This window comes from Balearica regulorum, chromosome 4 (genome assembly GCF_011004875.1).
Source record: "Balearica regulorum gibbericeps isolate bBalReg1 chromosome 4, bBalReg1.pri, whole genome shotgun sequence".
NCBI lineage: Eukaryota > Metazoa > Chordata > Aves > Gruiformes > Gruidae > Balearica > Balearica regulorum.
In genome coordinates, this window is record NC_046187.1 from 70,463,621 (window position 1) to 70,486,651 (window position 23,031).

The window sequence follows — 23,031 nt, forward strand, 5'->3', positions numbered from 1 at the left end:
CAGACGATCCAACCCAGTTTCCCATTTCTGACAGTCACCAGCAATGGGTATCTGCTGAGGGGACTTCCTGAGCCAATGTGTGTTCTTTGTTGTCCTGGTTTCAGCAAGGATAGAGTTAATTTTCTTCTGAGCAGCTGGTACAGCGCTGTGTTTTGGATTTAGGATGAGAATCATGCTGATAACACACTGATGTTTTTAGTTGTTGCCAAGCAGTCAGGGACTTTTCAGCTTCTCATACTGCCCTGCCAACGGGGAGGTAGGGGGTGTCCAGGAAGCTGGGAGGGGGCACAGCCAGGACAGCTGACCCAAACTGGCCAAAGGGATGTGCCATACCACACGACATCATGCTCTGTATATAACTGAGGGTTGGCTGGGAGGCAGGGCAGTGTGGGAACTAGCTGAGCATTGGCTCCAGGTGGTGAGAAATTGTGCTGTGCATCACTTGTTTTGTATATTCTTTTACAATCATCATCATTATCATCATCATTATTCTCTTCCTTTTCTGTCCTATTAAACTGTCTTTATCTCAACCCGTGAATTTTACCTTTTCCTTTTCAATACTCTCCCCCATCCCACTGCGGGGGAAGGGGGAGCAAACAACTGTGTGGTGGTTTTAGCTGCATGTCAGGCTAAACCACAACATTTGTATTGAAGAACCTTCCACGGATTTTCTTCCATTATCTTGTACGGCTGTTTGAACCCATGCACACTTCAAGCAAGTACAGCATCATGTGTGGTGTGAAGAATCACCTGCCTTTGTTCTGAACCAGTTATTTGCTATCTTTATTTGATACCTGCTCATTCCTTTGGTAGAAGAGATAGGAAGCATCATTCCTCATTCACTTTCTCTGTGTCACTCATTAATTTATACTGCTATATCAGATTCCACCCTTCACTCCTACTCTATTTAGTTATTCCTTAAAACCATCGACTTTTAACTTCAGTACCACACTGCTATCTGTCACTTTCAGTCATTTGTTTTGGAGTTGCATCATTGATTGTTTACCACCATGTTTTGCTAAGAGCTTTTATTACCTGTTTTCCATCCTGCAATCTTCTACCACCTATTTTCCATTGACAGCTCTCCTCAGCCGCCCAGCAGTACTGCAGCATGCCAGCTGAGTTGCTGTTGGCCTTGTAGAAATTCATTAAGACACAGATGATGCATGAATATCCATGTTTGTTATGTATCGCACTACTAGAAATGTGTAGAGCATCTCACCTGTGGCTGTGCAGCAGCATCCATCTTGTCTGTTTTGCATTCACACCAATGAGATCTGGTTTCCACCATCACTGCAATGAACTATGTTTGCATCTAATAACCATTGTGAGTTCAAGGCAATCTTTCAGTGATGCTTGTAAGCCTGTGGCTGTGCAGAGGTGTTGTTTTAAAAGCTAAATTAGACATAACTTGTTGTATTGAAGGTGGTGGGCATGCAGTCCATATTGGATGTATTGAAGAGGAAACTGCCTTGGGCTTTAAGGCTGCTAGAAAATAGTTTGACCTTTCTACTGAGCAGCAGTGAAGGAGGCGACTGCACTCTAAAGCCTTTGCTTATTCATTGCATTGAGAACCTCAGGGCTACAAGAAGATTTTGGAAGTTCTCTCTACCAGTCATGGAAAGAACTGAAAGGCCTAGGTTACTACACAAATGCTCCAAGTGCCTACATGGCACCAGACTTCAGGGAACACTGTGAGAAACAGGTCACGGACTTCAACATTCTCCTTGTTCAGGACAATTTTACCTGCCAGAAGCTTAATTGGGAGACCTCATGACCCAGTGGAAAAGTCATATTCTGCCACCATTACTCCAACCAACGAACCAGGGAGTAATCACCACTTTCGAGGTCTACTACCTAGAAGAGACCTTCTCCAAGCTTATCCAGGAGACAACAGGTAGGGAAAAGCCCCACTTGAATGAAATTTGGAGGTAGTTTAATATCGTGGATGGCATAGATAACATTAGCATTATTTGGGAAGAGGTCACAATTCAGTGTATAATTGGTCTATGGTAAAAATAGTTGCCAGAGTTTATTCTGAATTCCGTTGGATTTGATGTTATCCTTGCTCTCCAGAAAGACATTGTCTCTTTTGCTGAAGGAAGTTGGCTTTGATGACATTGATGGGAAAAACATGGTGGAGTTGTTGGCTTCATGGTCAAAATGAAACCATCCAGAAAGAGCTGGCAAGAAGGTTTACAATAAATTATTTACATTGAGCATCCAGTCATGGAAACTTAATTGAGTGACCCAGTGGAAGAGCTGAGATCTTTCAGGACAATGTCCATCCTGAGAATGGGCGGACACACTCATCAGGGCACTCTAAGATTCAGTCTTGTGTTACCAATCCAAATCTCAGGCTAGCAGGCAGTCATCTCTTGATTTTCATTTTTAAAAGCAGTCAGCATGTCCAGCCACTGCAAAGAAGGCTGAACAGTCAGCTTCTAAACTGTCAGCACTTTGCACCACTTCTGTCATTACTGGAAATTAAATTGGCACTTGGCAATCCTGATGGTCCTGCTTCTTCCTCTGCATCCTCAATGTCATCCTGAATTCTTTTAAGAGCATCACTATTTTTTGGAAGAGCTTAAAAAACTCTATGCAAGGCAGAAAAGTTTACTTTTTAGTATACAAATTTTTTCTAACATTTCTTCACTAATGTTATTTGGACAGTGTTATGGAAGAACTTATTTTGCATTTTACTGTCCCTGTGCATTTAAATTCCATGTGTTTCTTAAGTCCATTAATGCATCTCACTCTATTAGCTCTATTGGGAAAAAAATCTTCACTATCTGTTGAATTGCTAACCATCCCAGTTACCTGAAATGCATCCTCGATGAGTAAGGGAACATATCTCACATTTCCTTTTCTCTGCATCCAGGGAACAGATGGCTATAGACAGGTTCTTACTCTAAGGGAAGCTCTGCCTAAATTCTGTGATTTCCTGCTACGATTAACTTGGAATTATGTACAACTTCATGTAAAGGTAAAAGGAGTGAGTACTTTAAAACAAAACAATCAATATAGTATATATTCTTTAATAGATATTAGAATTGCACTTGACAGTGTGCTTCTAGATGTTTAGTACACTGAGGATTATGGACTGACAAAACATATATGCTGTTGTAGCTCAAGCCACCAGAAATTTTGGGGTTTTCTTCCCCTGTGTATTTAAGTGAAGTTAACCACATTAAAAAGTATTTATCTTTCTTTTTTTTTTCCTTTTATTACCTTTAAAATTCATATAATTCAATTGGAGTATAATCATTTAATAATACTGGTATTTTATAATTCAATTTCACAGCAAAGTTGTCATACAATATTTTCATTTACTGCTTTTCTTGAAAAAGTCCAGCTGAAGCAAGCACAAAGGATTATTTCTAATATTTCTGAACTTTCCAACAATGGGGAGGCCATGGGCTTCCAGCACAATAAAATTCTTACTTTTATTTGATTGTCTGTAAAGCTTTTTAGGTCATTGCCAACTGAGTATGAAAGAGGTAATATTTTAAAAGTATCTCAATGATAGAGAGTGCAGCAAGAGGGAGAGGAACTAGAACTTCTGCACTGGAAATGAAGCTGAACTGTTGTCTCTTCAGCAAAAAAAAAGTATTTGTGAAAAACCTGTCATCCCGCCAATTGCCAGAAGTGATTTACGTGCTAATCCAGAATATAGAAGACCACAAATTCAAGTAGTTGTTTAACCTGATGAAGGAAAAGAAGTTGGCCCTTGGCTTCATGTTCAAAGCTGACATAGTATCACAAGATATTTGGGTCAAATAGCAACTTGGAGCAAAACTTAGAACAATTGGTCAGTTTGTGCCAGCTATACTACTTGTTGTCCAAATCCTTCTAAAAATGTCCTAAATGGATAACTCATGAAAAAAAAAAAAATAATCAAAATAAGCCTTCATAAATGCGATTTCATTTTGTAAATCCTGCTGTGCATATTTGTATATCTGCCTTGAAATTCTATTAGGTAGTCCTGAAAACTGAGCTTAAGCTCCTAAGAAACTTCGGTATTTCTTTACTTTTTAACCTGAAATCCAATTATTAGGTTCATATTCACTCCAAGCTGCTGTCTTTTGGCAACTATTACATCTTTGGGAAGACAAAAAGTAATCTTATAATTTATATTAATTTATTTTGAAGTGCTTATGTTTTAAATGACAATTTATCCCTCAAATGCATTCCATAAATTTCCAGAAGTGTGTCATTTTCCTATTATTTCAAAAATAGTAATTATTTTGTATCATCACAGAAGAGTAAGAACCTGGCATGACATGCTGTCATGACCCCTCTTTTGCTTTTTACTGATTTTCTTTTGCTTGAAGAAACCTCCCTAAAAATCTGTATGTTAAAAACATTTCTACTTTGTTGGTGGTGGTGGTGCCAAAATAAGCCTTGCTTGTGTTTGTAACCTGCTAGTGCCTGTGATAGTAGTTACCTCTCTACCACCTTACTGTATTGTTTGTATTGATATGACATTGATAGTAATTAAAACTAAAATCTGAAGTTTCAGAAGAATAACAGACTAGGATCTTAAAATGAGGTTCTGGGTATGGAAATAAATTGTCAACTATTCACTGAGCCAGTGTTGTGGATGGAGTCATGCACTTCACTCATAAGAGAGAAGCAACAGTATACTTTATTGATATAAAACAGTGAGTTAACAAAGTTGAATGGTAAATGAGACAGTGGTTTAACAAGATTTGATGGCAAGATACACTTGGTTATTTCCTGCATAGAGGACAGGGTCAGACAAAACCGTCAGGGAGAGCCTCCCGTTGAGTCCTGAGGTTCAGAAAGGACCCCCTTGCTTTCTAAACTCCTCAGAGAGGAGTCTAGGTGCGGCTGGATCCAATCCTAGTCCCAGACTCGGTCAACAGTTTATGTCTAAAGGACTATATATGTGCAATCAATCCTTTATATCACTTAGCTAAGATTTCAAAATTTCACATGCCATTAGTCACTTATTGGAGATCTGTTGCAGCAAGGAATCTCTCAACTTCGAGGAGTGACCTTGAGAGGTGTCCCCACTCAAGAGGAGATCCTGGCGTGCAGCCCACTGCCATGCAGGAGACCTCAAAGGGCTCTTGGGCTGCTCACTGTTTATGGAGTAAGATGATTGACTCATATTTGCATACTGACTGCAGATGTTAGTTTCATCCAAATTTGCCTTGAGCCAGACATTGACCAGCACTGTGGTTAGGTGGGCTCATTGCCATAAATTAGCCCTTGGCTACTGTGTTGTTATCTGTCCCCCCTGAATCCACTTTGAGCCAGATGCAGCCATCACGACCAGACACATCCGTCACAACCAGACGCATCCATCACGACCAGATGCATCCATCACTACCACCACTGGTGGTTATCGCCTGAGCAGGGTAAGAGGAAAAGGTCAGGTCGGGATGGGGGGCAAGCACGCCGTCACAGCCAGAAGTACACATGTTTATAAATAATGAATCAGCATGAAGCGGCTGTAATGAAATTGTAACGTAGCACTATATTGAGTTGTCTGCCCTGCCATATCGAGATGTCTGTAACAACTTTTACGCAAAGATCCTCTCATACCGTAGGCGGAATATAAATATTGCATCAGCAGTTATAACTTAGACATCAGTTACCCATTACAAACCTAAATGCATTATGATCAGTAGGTCAAATAAAACTCCCAGGCAAACTTTGAAAACAGAAAGAATGAAATAACATCAAAGGGAACAATGGCTGAGGATGAAAGAAATCTTTGTTACAGTGAGACAATCAAGGACTGTTCTCTCATGTCAGCAGTCAGCTTTTGGAAAGTTGGTCAGAACAAATAAATTTTAATATTGCAGACTGCTGCATACGACAGGAAGTCTAGCAGGTAATGATTAGCATCAATATATAATTTATACACAAGAATGACAACCACCCTGGTTACAGCAATGACATGTGCAGAAATTTGAATGCAAAGGATGGTTTGGGGAAGAGCCAAGACAAAGCATGAATAATATAAAAGTCACTACACTTGCAAAAACATTGGCAAAAATTTAATTTTAATTTGAGAACAGCAGATGAAGCTTGCAAGGATTTCGGCGCAGTGTTACACAGTCTGTGGAGCCAGTGATAGCTGTACTCTGACTGTAAACATGTAAATAATGTTGCGCTTTCTGTAGTAAACAAGCGAGAACTATAATACTGTCCCTTTTGTGCCTGTTGCAGAGAGGTTAACGCTTATTAAGCATATTGTGATCTCTCGCAAATGTGACTCCTTGGAAAATCGCTCTTTATGTGAAGCTACATCTTCTCAAGTAGATGATACTCCATTGGCCCTGAGTCAGTCTAACCCTGTTTTGCAGTACAGGCTGATGTATGCCCATTTCCATTTGCTTATCCTACATTGCATCTCTAATGCTGTTCTTATGTAAAAAAACAATAAAAAAATAAAATACAGTACCATGCTAGCAGAATTTAGACTCTTCCTGGGTGATAAAATTCTTAGATAGCTCCATCTGCAAGTAAGGCTGTGCCTGGTAAGATGCATGGCAGTTTACAGAAGCTTTTGGCACCCTCTGCCAGGGAACATACCTGGGCTTACTGACATCAGTCCCTAGGGAAATGCAGCTGTGACCAAATGCTCCTGTCTATGTCCCCAGCTGCAGCAAAGCTGCCATGTACTATCATCAGTGGTGCCTTCCAGGCTTGCTGATACAAGGTGAAGGTCCCAGTCTGTATGTAACGGCTTGGACTGAGCCTAACTAAAAGATAACTTAAAGGTTTTAGGTGGGGTTTGTGGATAACATATGCACAGATGTCACCTAGAAAATAAAGAGGAATGGAAACATAGTATTTTTTTCCAAACATGGGAAAAATGGAAAAAATATTACTGAATGTAATGAATGGATATGACACAGACTGTGCGTTTAATGGAGTGAACCCAGAATGTGCTAATGCTTGTTATCATTTTTCTTCTTATTGCATACTCTGAAACGTATTATTAATCATTTTATAGCCTGCCCCCACACATTCACACCTTAACATCATTATTGTCTGTGATGGCAAGTGAAAGTATATTTCGTTTAATTGAAAGTCCATAAATGGAATTGTAAGATGGCTCAATGGCCAAAATTTAAATTGGAAGCGTCTAGAGTTTTGACAATTTTCAGATCTATATTGACAAAAGCTCCACTGTGCCTCAGATCTTCTCTATGAAATAGAAAATCTTTCCTCATATTTCTCAAGACTGTTGATTGCACTATACCTTTTACAGACTCTATAAGAACAGTTGCATCAAGCATGCCAAGGTTGGATACTTCAGAAGCAGAAAGTGTTGTGCTTGTTATGTTTGTTCCCATCTTTTTATATACTTAGTCGTGGTGCCTGTGGCCAAGTGGTCTATATAAGAAGAAAGATATTACTAGAAGTTGTAACTTCGATCTACAGATAAAGCTGCAAAAATGGGCACCATGTTGCACACATGAACCCTTCTTCAGGTCTCAACTAGAGGGCAGCAGTAATTTGGAAAAATCCCAGTTGCTTTGCTAGCTTCACACGGACGCAGGCTTTTACAGTTATTTGTTAAAGTCAGAATTATCAATATAGGATTTTCAACACTGCAGACATTTTGGTGGCTGGAGGTGTTAATCCCAAACTATAAGAATATAGTATTTAGGGCTACCTTGATCAAAGGGAAGACCCTCACGTGGCATGCCTACCACCAGCATCCCTTCCATTTTACACAGAAAATACTGACACTAAACTGTGTTGCACCTCATGAATGGCACAGAGATTACAAGACGATAAATCACAATTCTATGATCATTTCTAGCCTGGTGGTTCTTGTATCATTTTGGGTCCTCCAGGTATTCTTTCAGGCGTGTCCTTCCACAGAGCATCTACAGATGCATAAGTGAATCTTCCTTTCCACTGAATCCGTATTGAAATACCTTTCCTCCACTTTGGATGGCTGAGTAAGTAAAAATTTACTTCCTCAATACCAAAAGCAGCTCAGGAGATATCTGTATTCCATGCATATTCAAGCTCACATAAATAAAGTTCCCTCACCCTGCGTTTTCTAGCACTAAGCAGAATCACCAAGCAGATGGGTAAAATTTTGGTACTGCAAATTGTTTCAGTGTACGGCTAAGGATTGTAAGTGCTTTTTCTGTTGAAAGTCTTTTTATCCATCCCAGAAGTGCTTTAGCACCTTAGTTTAAAAAAAAAAAAAAAAAAAAAAGCGCCTGTATATGTATATAGAAATATAAAAATATATTTTGAATAGTATACATTTATGCAAATCCTTAGAAGGAAGAAGTTGAAGTAGAGCTAAATATTCATTGCTGCTGCTCCTCCCTCTTCTTTTTTAAAATCATGGAGTCATGGCTTTATACTTCAGTCCTCACAATAAACAGTTTCAGATATACTGACATAGTTTTCTCTGTTTTAAAAGCTAGCAGGAAAACTGTGACAGAAATCTCATGCAGGAAACAACCTTGATTACTGCCCTTTTCTGAATGCCTAACAAGGAAAACAAAAGATTTCTCAGAAAGAAAAGAGATACCAAATTCATTCAAACCACAAAATAAATTATCTCAAATCAAGATATCATTACATATGGATTTCCTGGCTATCTATAAGAAGGTTACAAATCTTTCCTTAAGAATAAACTCTTATTTTTACCTGCAAACCTCAAACAGCTGGAAAAAATTAACCTCTAATGAAAAATCAATACACCTGGTTATAAAAGGAAGTACCCATTTTCCTTTAAATCTTCTGCAATGCTATAAAAGGTGGGATTTTAGTCTGAATAGGATAAAAAAAAAAATTTGTTTAAATGTAGGGGTTCTATGGGAGTTTAAATGTAAACTGAATTGTATGTGGACTTTTTTTCCCCCTTTTAATAGTTGGAGGTTTGTAGAAGAATAGTATTGTTGCTTCCATATCAACATGTGTTACCTAATTTTTTAAGGCTTTGCTGAATATTTTAGAGGCCTTGTTTACCAGGTGGTATGTTAATCCCAGTAGATAGGAAAAGATACAAGGAAATCAATTTCACTTTCAAAGTTCAAAAAAAAAAAAATAGAGAATGATCATTCTCTTTACTGGAGTTTGTGAATACAAGCTCTCTGAATGTTTTTGGAGAAGTAAAAGCTTTCCATGCCATGTGTGACTCAAAAGTTGGTGCCTAATTAGAGGAGATTGTTATCCCTGCGGGGCAGAAAATAAATCCTGGTGATCCAGAGAGTAAAGGAAGGAGGTGATTCATCTTCTAAGTGGTAAGTGCTAGTTATCAATTTTTCTTCTGAGCCAATGAAACTGTTTTAGAAGGTTTTTCTTTCTCTAATACATGGAGGACTGCAGTCCATGCCATGGCTGAGGCAGAATGGGGAACCCTATCACAACCTTCTTGCCTGCTGGGATTTGGATATGAGCCCAAGTCATTTCCCTGGTAGGAGTGTGTTGCCTTTTTGATCCACAGCCAAAAATGTCCTCAAGTGAGTAACAGTGGTTCTTGGGAGCTGCTGAACTCAGGAGGAAGCTCTGTCAGGTGTGCACCACGTTATGCCTTGTGCTGAAGAATAACAAGCTCAGTAACATCTATTATTAACATTTGGTAATTGTAAGTAAACTTAGCTATTATTTAGTGAGCTGTGTAAATAGCTTAGGAACTGTTTAAGCAGTGTAACAGCTGGGTGTTTTGACTCAGCATTTTCCTGCAGACTACAAGGCGACAGCATTTCCGTACAGATGGATGGCAGTATATTTTTCTTTTTGTGTTTTCTGTTTTTCCTTTCTCAACTAGACTGTGGGGCTGGGGTGGTGTTTTTTTCATGACCTGGGGGAAGTAAAGCTATCTGGGTTCCAACCAGGCAGTCAAAAAGATGACAGGACTCCACGAGAAAACACTTTAACTCTTTAGCTAACTCTATGTGCACTTACTGGGGAGGGATAACGTGCTAATCAAAAGGAAACACAGGGCTAAACCTATTCTTGTGGAAGTTGTGTGAACATAAGGCAACTAACATCCATGCATGCTGCTAATCTTGCTGAAATTAATGTAATTATTTAGGTAAGTTTGCTAAATAAATGGTTGCCACTTTGAGTTCACACTTTAAGATGTATAGATTTCACATCTAGGTGCTCAGTTGATATTTCTCTGTGAAGTTTGTAGTCCAGATTGCATTACACTGTTGTTTGGGGGTTTTTAAGTGAGTATACCTCAGTCACTGGATGAAAGAAGAAACAATAAAGGCTAATTTAGCCATGAAAGCAGTATCTTGTGTGATTTCAAATTTGTTTTGCCAGCTGTAAACAGTGAAGAATGCTAATTTCAGCGAAACATGAAACAAAAAGGATCTTTTAATGATAGGGTTCAGCAAGGGGAAATAAGCTTTGTAATGGTTAGTGGGCTCGAGATGAAAGAGATCAGACAGAAATTTAGTTAAGGGGGTAAGAAGACCCCTTCTTGCCTAAATCTAGTATTTGCTATCAGTAAATAGTCAAGCAAGTTACATGTCAACGTGCTTACTTGTTAAAGTTGGTATCTTTGGCAGTGGACTATTCCTTCATCGGTATGTCCCCTGCTGTGATGGAATAATATTGGAAGGTATAACTTGGCCTCAATAATAAAATGTGTTGGTTTTCCTAAAACAAGCTGCCGTAGCGCAAAGTGGTCAGACAAACACGCAGCTGCAGAAGGCAGACAAACAGGATGATGGAAAGCAATGCCACAGAGAGACAATTAGAGGAAGCGTCTCCTTGTAACACACAACGTCCTCCTCGGCCTCCCGGCAGCTCCTCTTAATAATCCTGAAAAGATCAGGGACAACCAAACATAAATGGGGCCATCAAGTCTTCATGTAATTTTAACAGTTAAAGAAGAAGTATTGTCAAGCCTATTTTTAGCATAAAGAATCCTGAAGAGGTAGCACAATTTCTAGTGATTAAAAAGTAGTGTAAGAGATACAACTGCTAATACGGAAGCTACTCTCTGCTGCCTGTGTGGTTTTCCTGTTTGCTACAATATATTGGTCTCTAGAGTTATTTCAAGAGAACAGCTGTTCACACCTTCAACAAGGCTATTCACTTACCAATCTGCATGACAGAAATGTGTCTTTTAACGAGACAACAGGAAGTCCAGGGCCACCTTTTGATGTCATTACCCTGAAGCTGAAAACTTTGTTTTCCTTGTTTCCACATAAACTACGTGTCAATAGACACCCCCAAGAATCCAAGTACTGTACATGGTGTGATGAAATACATTTTGAAGTAAAATCATAGAGGACAGCTGATGAAGCAGGTATTGGAAAGGGAGCTAAGGAGCCTGGAGTTCAGTTGTTGCATTTTTGTTACTTGTTTCCTTAAAGCAAGTTGCATCTCTCCTAATTTCCCTTCTCTAAAATAAAAATTGGTTATATTTTTTGATATTTTTAGGGACATGCTAATCAGTGGTAGATTCTACAATGATTGGGCCCTAGAAATAGAGAATGGAACACTGGTATTCCTTGGGGAAAATGCAGGCTTAGATGATTTCTTTTTTTTTTTTTTTTAAAACTACCTTGAGTACACATAAAAGAAGAGGTGATAGGAATACCAGTGAAGAACTGAGGTTATAAAATGTGACCAAAGATTATCTTTAAATATACAAATAAAATATGTGATTAAAAGACTTTGACATTTATAAAACTGATAGAAAATTAATCAGTAAAATGGTGACAGAAATGTAGTGTTTTGTGCTGTTGGCATAGCTACTACATAAATTATTTAAACCTGAAGCAGCATGCTTTGTGTACTGTATTATAGTGGAATATCAAATTAATTCCAGTGGGAGGAGAGCCCTGTGGGATGATTGGTTAGTTGTGATTTATACAATTACTTGAATACCTTCCAACTTCATCATTTCTGGAAAGATGGAGAGTTCCCAAGCACACTGCAGGAACAGATTGGCCGATCAGTGTGAAGTAGTATTTATAATTCATGTTAACATGGTATGATGGCACATGAAGTAAGGTAAAATGAGAGTATAAGTTGTAATTAATCCCTAGTTTACAAAGTCTAAAAGCAACTTTTAATTGCATGTTGTTTGAGACAGATTTAACAGGAGTCATAACTAAAGTCTTGAAGGGTCAGTCTTTTCTGCTCCCCCGGCAGGAGCTGTAGGAGGGCAGCAGTGCTGCACGGACAGCCCATCACCTCAAACCACCTTCTGCAGGTGCTGCCCAGTCCCACAGGTGCTCTCTGATGTGTTTCAGCACAGCACCAACCCTGCCAGCACACACAACTGGTATCTCAAACGCTGGGATTTTGCCAGCCAGAGATGTCTGAGACAAGAGATGTGCAGTCTTTGGGGCAGACACTGTTTGTTCTGTTGTCTTGCGATGCCTGCTGCAACTCAAGTCACACCGATGGCATGCAGGGTACTCGGTGCTTACCTACAAAACAGTAGCATAACTGTGACTAAATGTATGTGAAATTTTCAGTATGCTAGGGTGGAAAAGAATATTAAGGACATGGTAAGGTGTGGAGGAAAAAAGCAAGCAGATTTAAAATAGGATGGATATTTTCAGTTTCTCTCATCCATGTCTTTGTGGGTCACTTAGAATGTGGCATCTGGATCAGTGGTGAAGTCTTGTGATATAGAAGATGTGCTCTGCATGTATTCTACAACGCTTAACTCCCAAACCTGGTATTTAATGCTGCATGACTGTATAGTGCATGATAGATGTGTGAGACTCTACACTTCTGCAACTTAAAATCAAGCATATCAGAGTGAATTCACTGTCAAACAATTCTTCATCAGGCTTTTTGTAGCTGGAATGATAGCAAGAAATCTAATTCTGTCAGGAAAAGCAAAGGGGCAACAAAGCCTGGTAGTCCATCTGAAGGACTATTTGTCACTTGGTCTGAACAATGCTCGCTTAGCACAATGGCCTGGATGTGTCCCGTGGAGCCTTTTAGCTGCTAATGCAAAATGCCAACATGAATTATTGCTTTGAAAAGCAGGAGTGTGTGAATGAACCTTACAACACACTCGATACTTTTCTGCTTTGCATGATGAACTTTAGCAGCTCAACTCCATGCTCATGAATGTTTCTTTTTTTAAAAACAAAAGTTTTGAATTAACAGTATCAGTTAATAGACAACTTTTTGTACTTGCCACATCCAAGCCAGGCTGTGCAATCAACAGGAAAGATAAGAAGGTCAAACAGGAAGAGCTGTGCCGCAGTCAGTTTTGAGCAGAGCTGAGGAAGGCACGCATCTGTCTGCTCTTTACCAGCATGTTATAGCAAATCAGACTTGGAAAAGGTAGGAGAACTCCTGTGCTCTATATCTGTGTGTCCATCTTTTGCTCTGCTTTAGGTACTTGTGGTCTGATATTTGACTGTAGGTTTATTGTCAACAAGAATTGCAGCCAGTTAAACAGGGGTAACTTCAGTAGTATTCAATACTTTGGTGTGCCAATAATTAAATGACTGGAAAATATGTGTAAATGTGATCTGTCATGTTTATGGGAACATGCTGGGAGTTCCTGTGCTGCTTTGTGTTTCCTCTTCTAGTTAGCGTTGTGTGAGCTGAGCTACTGTATTCAGTAACAAAGGCATTCCTCCTACTTTATTCCTCTGCGTTAGCTGCCACAGGCCAAACTCTGTCAAATCTAGCACTCAAAATGAAGTATAGAGATTCATAGATGCCTTTTATAGTTTTCTAACAGTGGTCTGATTTTCTTTTAAAGCACCCCTAGAGTTTATGCTTATTTTTAGTCAGCTATGAAATTATGGATTTTAATCTACAGTTTTCAGTATCTAAACTTGGAGATTTTGGATTTACAGTGCTTTCGGAGCTGAATTGAGGGTGGAAAGTATATTTCAGTGCTACTGAGGTATGAAGAAAATTAATCATAAGAAAGGGTTAAAACTTCTAAAGCAATCTATTGCACCTTTGAAGCTTGCTAGGGCTTTTTTGTTTGTAGACCAACCATGAACAATGATACTGCTTGCAACATAGTTTACTAAGAATTGCTAACTAACCTAGAGTTACTTCAGTGATAAAGAAGTCAATCTTCCATTTTTTAGAGAGGACTCAGATTCCTAAGTCCATTTACCGATTACAGATTTGCTTTACCTTTCTGTGTAATACATAGCAGCACTGGAGGAAAAAGTGTTAAGTGTTGCCTATACAGTCTGTAGTATGGTTTTTTTAATTCGTGCCTGTGACTGAATTTCATAGAGATCAAGGCTGTGGTTTAGTCTCTCTGAGGACAGGGTTTATAATGATCTTGGCTGTAAGATGTCTGTAGCCTAATACAGAAGATGTGAAGCAAATGTGAGTTGAAACTGGGGAGAAGGAATAATGAGAACTACTCTAGCATCAGTTTGGGAAAATGACCTAGATTAACTTATGGCAGTACTGTTGCAAGACTCTGAGGTATTGTATGACATGTGGGACGTACAGGAGATGAAGCGGACTAGAAGATCAAGGGCATGCACATGTTAAATGTCCTTTAAATGGAGGCAATGTAGGCTTCACTAGCTGTCTTGCCTGGGTTAGAGCCCTGAACGCAACACACCACATGAGATGAGTGAAAATTTGGGGGCCACCAGAGTTCTGTTGTCTCAGGTACAGCAGCAGGGGTTAGAAGAGTCTGGAGACTAAATTTAGAAGAGTTGACCCTCATCCACCAGCAGCTCAGGTGAGAGGAGAGAAATGAACAGTAGCTGGTGCTCATTTTCTTTGGGTGAGATGGGAATCGATGCACAGAGGAGCAACAGCGGTAACCTGGTACCATCCAGGAGGTTTCCACTGTGTATAAATAATCCTTTTGGGACAAATGAATTCAACTTTGCATTCACCTCTGGACTCTTTGGCTATTTGTCCAGCACTTCTATAGCACTGCTGTGTGACTGCAAATAATCTTTGTCTCTATTTTCATCTCTGTGAAACTAGAATAATTATAGTTGCTGTTGATAACTTCAGGCTAGGTGTTCATAAGTCGTCCTGAGCCTCCTAGAGGGAAGATGATGAATGAAAGAAATATTGTATTGCATGCAGGTTTTAGACAACTAGTTCAACTATAAGCCATTTTTATATACTGGGTCCTATTCTCATACTTAAAAATACACCTTTAAAGAGAGAGACAGAACCTGTTCAGTGGATGTTATTAGTTTTTTCAAGTCCCCTTAACGGGAAGAGTTGGTGGGAGAGAAAGTGTTCCTGTCATCCACAACTCCTCTTAAAACTACAACAAAAGACAGGGGAAAAGAAAAACCCTCAACCTGCTTAGTTAGGGAAATGGAATATGTCAGGCTATATGTTCTCTTCTGGTTAGCTGTGTTTTGAAAACAGATACAAGCACTCAAAGAAAAGGAAGCAGCCACAAAGGGGAAAAGCACGATAATGGCATTGTTCTATTTAACTTGCAGTAGGAAAAAAAGTGTCTTATTTCCAGCTCATGTTCAACAGCTGTTGAATACAGACCTTCCAGCCTGCTGTGCCCTTTGAGAAGGCAAGGAGAAGGTAGAATGACCTCCTGAGCCTTGTAAGCCTGGACAGGTGTTACCAATAGCAGCATGCCCAGAGAGCTCAGACCACCAGGAGGGATGACACCAGCAAACCTGGTGGCACTCCTGTAGGAGTTGTTGAGCTGTCCAGCGTCTGCCTCTCCTCTCCTCTCCCACTGCTCATCCCCACTGCGAGTGCCCGCCTTAGAAAGTGAGGCTCCCCCGGATCAGTGGGGAGTGCCACCTCTTGCCTGCCTAGCTTTTTAATAGAAGTCAGCTCTTGGTTTGGGAAAATGGGAAGATCATTGAATTTTCTGACCAACGTCCTGCACAAAATATGAATTTCTTGGTCAAGCCTCAAAGAGCATGAGATAAAATCATTTTACTTAAATTATAAATAAATAAAATTCTTTCAGTGTACATAACTATAGATTGTAAGCACTAGTTACAGAAGACAAACTTACTCTACAAGGTGAGTGTTAGATCTTTAATCCATTTCTTCATTTTGCATTTGTTGCTATCAACAAATGGCTAGTTGCTAGTAAGTATTATGGTAAGTTAGCACTAACTTATGTGCTTGTGGTAGATATGGTTATTGTTTAATTATCTGAGTTGGTCATACCACCTGTAAGTATACCTCATTAATTTTTTTATAATTGCATAACATGCTTCTGTCTATAGTTTACTGCTTATTCAAGTGCTCCATGTGTTAAAGGTGTCACTGGCTGCAAAGCAGAGTATGGAAGTTGTGCAGGCAGATCACTGTACCTGCCTTCCATGGCAGACAGCTAGGACCTGTTGGTGCCCAGTTTCCTCGGGCTTAGGGATTCATGACACGAAGCTTGGAGGGTGAGAAGTGTTGGAAGGCATTTATGTGAAGGAGCGAGCCAGAACCATGCGTTTTGGGATACCCCATTGCATGGTGACCAAAGGGAGAAGTTTCCAGACCAGTCTGAAGGCAGACCGTAAGGGTGACCCGGCACGACTCTGAGGTTTTGGCAGAGTGAAAGCAATCTTCCATCAATGGCTTCAGTTTTAACCAATTTCTGCTGGAAAACAAATGAGAGAGGAAATTTCACAGAGATTACAAGATTGTATACTCATAATGAATGTAGCTTGTTAATGAGTATGGCTGGAGTAAGCACAGAGGAATTTGGATTAAGTCCAAGTGACAAGACTAAAGTAAAATCTATCCTGTGGCTTTATAAACTCAATTAGAGGCATGTGAGAGCCCACTGAGGAAAAGGGTCTAAATATCAGAGAGGCATGTGATGAGTCACGTCCTTTGCGGATGCATTGGCTGATGGTCTGGCTGCACTTCTCTGAAGCATCTTGTGCCTGAGAAATGGGATTGCACGATGTCTCAAGTCAGTGACTGTAGAGAGAGCATCAAAGCTTGCAACTGCTTGTGCTCTACTTCCATTTCTATTCCTTTCTCCTGATGTTCATGCCAAAAACAGTTGTGCTGCCAGACTCGGCCTCTGGCTTCAGTAGATCTCTTCTGCTTTACTGCAAAGAAATCTTTGGATCCTTGCATGCCAGTCTTCCTGCACTGTGGGTTCCTCCAGAGGATTAATTCTTTAGCTGGATTTATAAAAACCTTCCTATTGTTTGACATAAGCATGCAGTACCTGTTCCATTCTCATCACCTTTAGAAAATGATGTTTTTCTCCTGCATCGCCTCTGTTAATGTGAATGATGCTATTCCTTGGAGGCTCTGCATTAAAGCTGGCCAAGAATGAATAATTAGCACTGGGCACAAGTACATTTCACTTCAGGCTTTGGATTGTTGCTTTTAGTCAAATCTATTGCTTTGTTGCTAAAGCAGTGATGCCACCTGATTGTAGGGGCTTTTTCTGGGACGAATTTGGGTGTTACACAACAATTCCTCTGAGAAAAGTCTAAAGCAAATAATTTATTGTATATTACAATTAAAAAATAAATCCTGCAGGAGGGACAGCTCTTGAATATGTGCATGTATTCTGACATTTTTTAAAAAATATATTATTGATTTTTTCCCCTTCAGATTGTTGATAATGTTAATTGCATCACTGTGAGGAATTGCAAATTATGGAGAGTTCAGCACAGGCAGGCAGCACATCCGTGCCCAGTGCTAACACCACCATCCCTAGTCTGGAGGGAAAGCGAGACAGGAACTTGGAGAGGAAAGAAATGGAGCAGGGAAGGTGCAGGTCTGGCTGGAAACGTGCGGAGGCCAGTGCTACCATCAGTGCTGTCAAGGATGGAGTCAGGACGAACACATTGCAAGAACAAATGGGTAAGACCTTAATATGTTCAGGTCACTCTGCTCTTGACTTTTCTTTGCATTTAAATTACTGTGTTCTTTAAACATTGCTTGCTGTGCACAAGCAGAGAACTGTCACATGTTTTTCAGTTTTCAGCTGAGCTTTTTTTTTTTAAAATTCATGTACAACTGTTAAATGCAACAAACCAAACAGCTGTATTTCCTCCATGGCAATGCTGCATAGATTGGACTATTTAATGATCTATACTGAAATTCACTTTGGGCAGGCAAATGGATTATCTATTAGTTAAGCTGAGATGAAAATTATCAGGAGCCCGGGGACAGAATATTGAAATGTAAGTTCTTTGTCTAGCATTTCTTGCTATAATATCTAAGATTCAGAAGCAAAGAGGAGTTTCTAGTTTAATAAAATTCTTAGATTTCTGTTTTTCATCAAAAGATGTAATACTATCCATTTTTCCGCAAATGAAAGCGTCATGTCGTAAAAACATGCAAGTCAGAAACACTTTTTGGTGGAAGGTGAGCAGCATAGGTGGTTGTGTCTCAAAACCAGTGGCCAGACTTTGTAGCAGGTCCACTAGCTTTCTGAATGAGAAAGTACTTCAAGCAATCATGGAAAAAACTATTTTATTTTAAATTGCATGTCCTATGGCTTAGACAATGTCTTTCTGTTCACAACTGCAACTCTGCTGACATCAAAGAATACCGGGTACGAGCATCCCAGGGCAGTATAAAGTTTCTCTTTAGCTTGCCAAGAAGTATGCAAGTCATCCTATTAATTAGGAATGGGGCACGGAGTTCATGTTAAGTCTTTTAATCTAATTATAGGACTTTAAAGAGTCTCAATGTCTAAAATGTATTTATAGTAACTCTTATGCTTTTGCTCAAATTTAATAGCAAGCTATTATTTGTAATTAAACTCTCATGAGTAATAAAATGCTCATGGTTTTTGCTTTTCTAAAAGTCACAGAAATTAGGTTTAGTTTTTAAATAACATGAATACCCAGTGGGTAATATTTTTCAATAAATATCTTTCAAGAAAAGTCCATATCTGGTAATATCAATTGCTTTGATCATCATTTAACAGTTGACAAGGACAATTAATTAGCATATAGTTTTGTTATGTGAACTTGCCACTACTATTATTTTGATAACACGTTGTCCACGTTTTGACAATTCCTCTATGCTTCTGACTGAAACAAGAAAAAGCAGAACTATGACTAAGCATGAACCCAGAAGTTGTGGGGAACTTAAATTTATAATGTTCCTTAAATACAGTCAGCCTACACTGCAGTGAGCTTACCATCAAATTTCTCTTTAAAAACAAATATCGTTGAATCTAGATTTAAAAAAAAAAAAATCAAACAAAAAACCCCAACAGCCCTGTCAAACACCCAACCAAAACCCAACAAAAAAGTGTGTGCTTGGGAACTGAAACTTCTAATTCTAGTATACACTAATAATCGGCCTTGAAGATGATGGGTTTACTGCTTACTGCCTTTTTTCTGAAGTAGGAAAATTCTGTTTACTTATCCTTATTTATTTACATGACTTTGTTCATGTAAAATCAACAGATGTAGTCAAGGGAAGATACAGAAGACTTAGAAATTAATATGTCCTACTATATTACAGTTTTTTCTTAAAAGCAGAGCTGCAGAGGAAAATGTCTTATGATACATGAAAATTGCCTCAAGAGTTTTCTCTTAAAAATTAAAGATCTATTTTTCCTACTTTTATTCTTAGAAATATCAAGTCCTGTCTTTGCTGATTTTTGCCAAGGGAACCTTGAGAAAATGGAATTGGCTGGAGTGGGTGTTTCTTCAGCATAAAAGTGTATTATCTCCAAGAAAAGAAGAAATAAGGGCTGAAAACGAAAAAAAAGCAGATTATTATTATTATTATCATTAAATCTACTTATTTTGTGGGGCTTTTTGCTGAAACTTCCAATCAGTTGTTTACACATTACCCCCTCCCAAGTATTAAGCTTGTAACAAAGAGAAGGATTATTTCTCTCCATGTATGAGTTGGTACAAGGCACTCCTATCACTGCCAGTTTCTACCACTGAGGCTTCAGTGGAGGCCATTTTTTATTAGAGGTGCAAGGGAAGAGAAAATGAAGTCTGACCTTTGTTCTCTCCCAAATGGGAGTTCAGTTTCCTGGGAGGCTATCTTTCCACCAATTCTCCATCATCTTGAAGCTTCACATCAAAATGATGAAATCAAGACTTAACCTCCTCCCCAGTAGGACAGAAATGATCTTCAGATACTTTTTGTGGTTTTGGGGAATTATATAGCAGGAAGGGGGAAAAAAAAGGGTTATTTTCCTTTAGTAATTGTCCAATGCATCAAATGCTTTGAAAGTGTGAGGTGTTTTGGTTTTTTTCCCAATGTGATTTATGTGGGCTTAGAAATTGCACTCAACCATTCCTTTCATTTATCATAATAGAGTGTTCTCAAAGTGAAAAATGCACAAATGTCAGCTCAAGGACCCTTTGCAGTCAACCAGAGAATTTTCCAACTGGTAAGACATTTTATTCCATCATATCTTATAAATATAATGCTTTTCTCCTTGCTTACTTTTTTAATTGAGACTACATCAACAACACTTGCAGTCATCACTCCTGTAACTTTATAACATATTTCATGGTACATGTGAAGTTTCCAGCTTCTACATAAGATTTGTCAAGAATTTCTCATAAGAAGAGAGAAGTAACTTATTAACTGCTATAAAAGCCAGAAACAATTTATGGACTATATTGTAATGGCCAATTAAAAAAAGAAAAGCAAATAAAATGTTCATTGCTTATTTTATGTACGGCTTGCAATTCTTCAAATATCTTATTTTTTTAAGTTTGTGGCCTTTCCAAGTCTTAATTTAATTTTTTAATGCTGTATTTTCAATGAATTTGCAAGTGAGTGCAATTCTTCAGTAAGTAGGTGCAGCAGGCTTCCCTTCTGGAGAGCTCATGGCATGCTCTGTGTGTTGAGGATCTAGTCATATTTTCCTTCTCTTGCCCGTGGAGGAAGGGAAATAACCATCAAAAAACCCAACACTGGGATGCACTCTGCTTTCTGGCTTGACCTGACAAATCAAATCAGTGGTAGACAGCCCCCTCCACCCCAGCATATGGCTATTTGTGATCATGTACCTGTTTCACTCTGTACAGAATTTGGGTTCTTAACCGGGGGGTATGAGTCAGAGCTCACAGAAGCAGACAGGAAGATTACCATAGGTGCAATGGGTGTTTTGGACCATGTTTCATTTCCATAAGGCATTATTAATAGTTGTTTTGGCAGAAGCAGCTTTAATTCAATGTAATTATTATTTCAGTAATATTAACTTTTTAAGACTTGTGTTTCTACAGTTATATATTTAACTTAAAGTCAATTTAATTAGGTAAAACAAAAATTTGAATTTTTAAGTAAGTCTTCTCTTCTGCCAGTATCTTTTATGGCTTCAGGTGAAATGAAAAGGTCAACAGTAGTGTTATCCAACAGTGATCCGAGTAACATTCAAAGGCTCTGCTTTGCATTCTTTGCACTAACAATTGACTATATGACCACACCTTAAACAGAGAGGTCTTGTAATTCAGTAACACTGCTTTATATTTCTGAGCCACCCTTCTTGACCTTAAAGTAATGAGTAATTTAGGTACAAGTCATCATAAAACTCCTGGAGATATACATAGGAAGCCCCCTGAAAACATTAAGATGCAGCATATTGGACTAGAATGTGAAAAATATCTGTTTTATCTGATTAAAAGGTGAAACTCAGGAGGTGGAATATTTTAGGATGTACAACAATCCCATTTATTGCTGGAAGCTTGACCTATTTACACACTTGGAATTCTTCCTGAGTGGGTATTATTGGCTTATGTGCTCATCTGGGTATCTGAAAACTTATGAATATGATTTATTGTTATCAAGTTAAATTAACAGACATGCAGAATGAAAGCAGCTGTATCAAAAATCCTCTTTATCTGAGAGAAACTAACTAAAATTACTCTTAGCTGTAGTAAAAGCTTCTCAGAAACAGATGTCAAGATCTGAGAACAGGTATCTAGCTTCTTTCAGGTGTGCTGGGGAAATCATGTAAGTGAGCTTTTAGTTGGACCATTTATCTTGGTTGGCGCTGCTCAACCAGCTTAGCTGAGAAACAGCTTTTTCAATATTCAATTTACAGAAGCCTTCTGAAGTAGTGGGGGTGACATGTCAGATAACCGTAAGTTTAAGACTAGCATAAAGAATTGTTGTAACATGCTGAACTATCTATGTGGGTTTTGGTTGTTTTGTGGGTTTTGGTTTGGTGGTTGTTTTGGGGGGGGTTTCTTGTTTTTTAACTTAATTCCCTATCCGTTTGCCTCAATTCTTAAAATATGCATAGGATATTTGGAAATCTGGGCATGTTCTCAGTGTCCATAGAGCTGTCTAATTTGACAAATTACCAATCTGTTTGCTTTTTTCCTCTCCTTTCTGAATTTTTAGACTTCACATCACTCCTTTTTATAGCTGTAGCCTTTATTAAGCAACTGAAAAAAATCTTGTGTTTCATGCTAGGCTACCATCTCTACTGAATAATAAAAATGAAAAAGAAACATGCAGTAGATCAACTTTCTGTGTGTCTGTCTCTGAAGCTGAAAAAATAGTTCTTAATGTGGATTCTATGACTTTTGAAGGATTTTCTGGTTCTCCAGAGGTGATTCACAAAACTTGTAGCACTGTAAATGGATATCTTTCTCCAGATATCTTCTTGAAGTTAACGATGGTAAGACGAAAGAGTGGATGTCCTGATCCCCGACTCCAAAGACAGCTCAGAAGGCAGCTCCGTCTTCTGGAAAACGACAGCAGGGAGGTGATGGCAGTTTTCAGTGTAAGTCAATTGCTTGGGAATTGCTTTATTTATTCAGAGAATACACCCTGTGCCACTGAAATACCTTGTGAGATATTTGGGTCCTGTTTCCATCTGCATGCTGTTTGCTTGAATTTGAGTGACCAGAGTTTCTCATGGCCCAAAACTATTTAGAGACGTTAGAAATATTGAACTATTGAAAAAGACTGGACCACCAAATTGATGCAAAATAAATAAACCCAGCCAAATAAGGCATCGAAGTGTTTTATTTTAAAAATATTCTGCTTTGATGTACATCAAAGGAAATAATGGATTTTTTTTTAATTTGTCCACATATTGACACTTCAGTTTCCAGTGGAGTCATTTGGCATGAAAGTTACCCAGGAAGCCCACTGCTAAGCCAAAGAGGAAGTCTGAAGGAGAACAGCATAAATATT

The 23,031-nt window shown here is 38.8% G+C and overlaps 2 protein-coding genes across 6 annotated transcripts in view; one reads left to right on the plus strand and one right to left on the minus strand.

The window, feature by feature from the left end:
* Positions 1–23,031, minus strand: part of ABLIM2 (actin binding LIM protein family member 2) — a 341,805-nt gene that overhangs the window by 144,893 nt on the left and 173,881 nt on the right.
* SH3TC1 (SH3 domain and tetratricopeptide repeats 1) overlaps positions 13,204–23,031 on the plus strand; it is a 30,236-nt gene continuing 20,408 nt past the window's right edge. For 4 of the 6 annotated variants that reach the window (XR_012835424.1, XM_075752563.1, XM_075752565.1 and 1 more), the window contains exons 1-4: positions 13,204–13,287; positions 17,506–17,757; positions 20,192–20,266; positions 22,488–22,615. Coding sequence is in view for 4 of the 6 variants with exons in the window: in XM_075752563.1 (XP_075608678.1) it covers positions 17,550–17,757; positions 20,192–20,266; positions 22,488–22,615 (411 nt within the window). In the remaining 2 variants the exon portion in view is untranslated. Of the gene's footprint in view, positions 13,288–17,505; positions 17,758–20,191; positions 20,267–22,487; positions 22,616–23,031 lie in introns of those variants that run through there. The other 2 variants (XM_075752564.1, XM_075752566.1) reach the window with 2 other exon arrangements.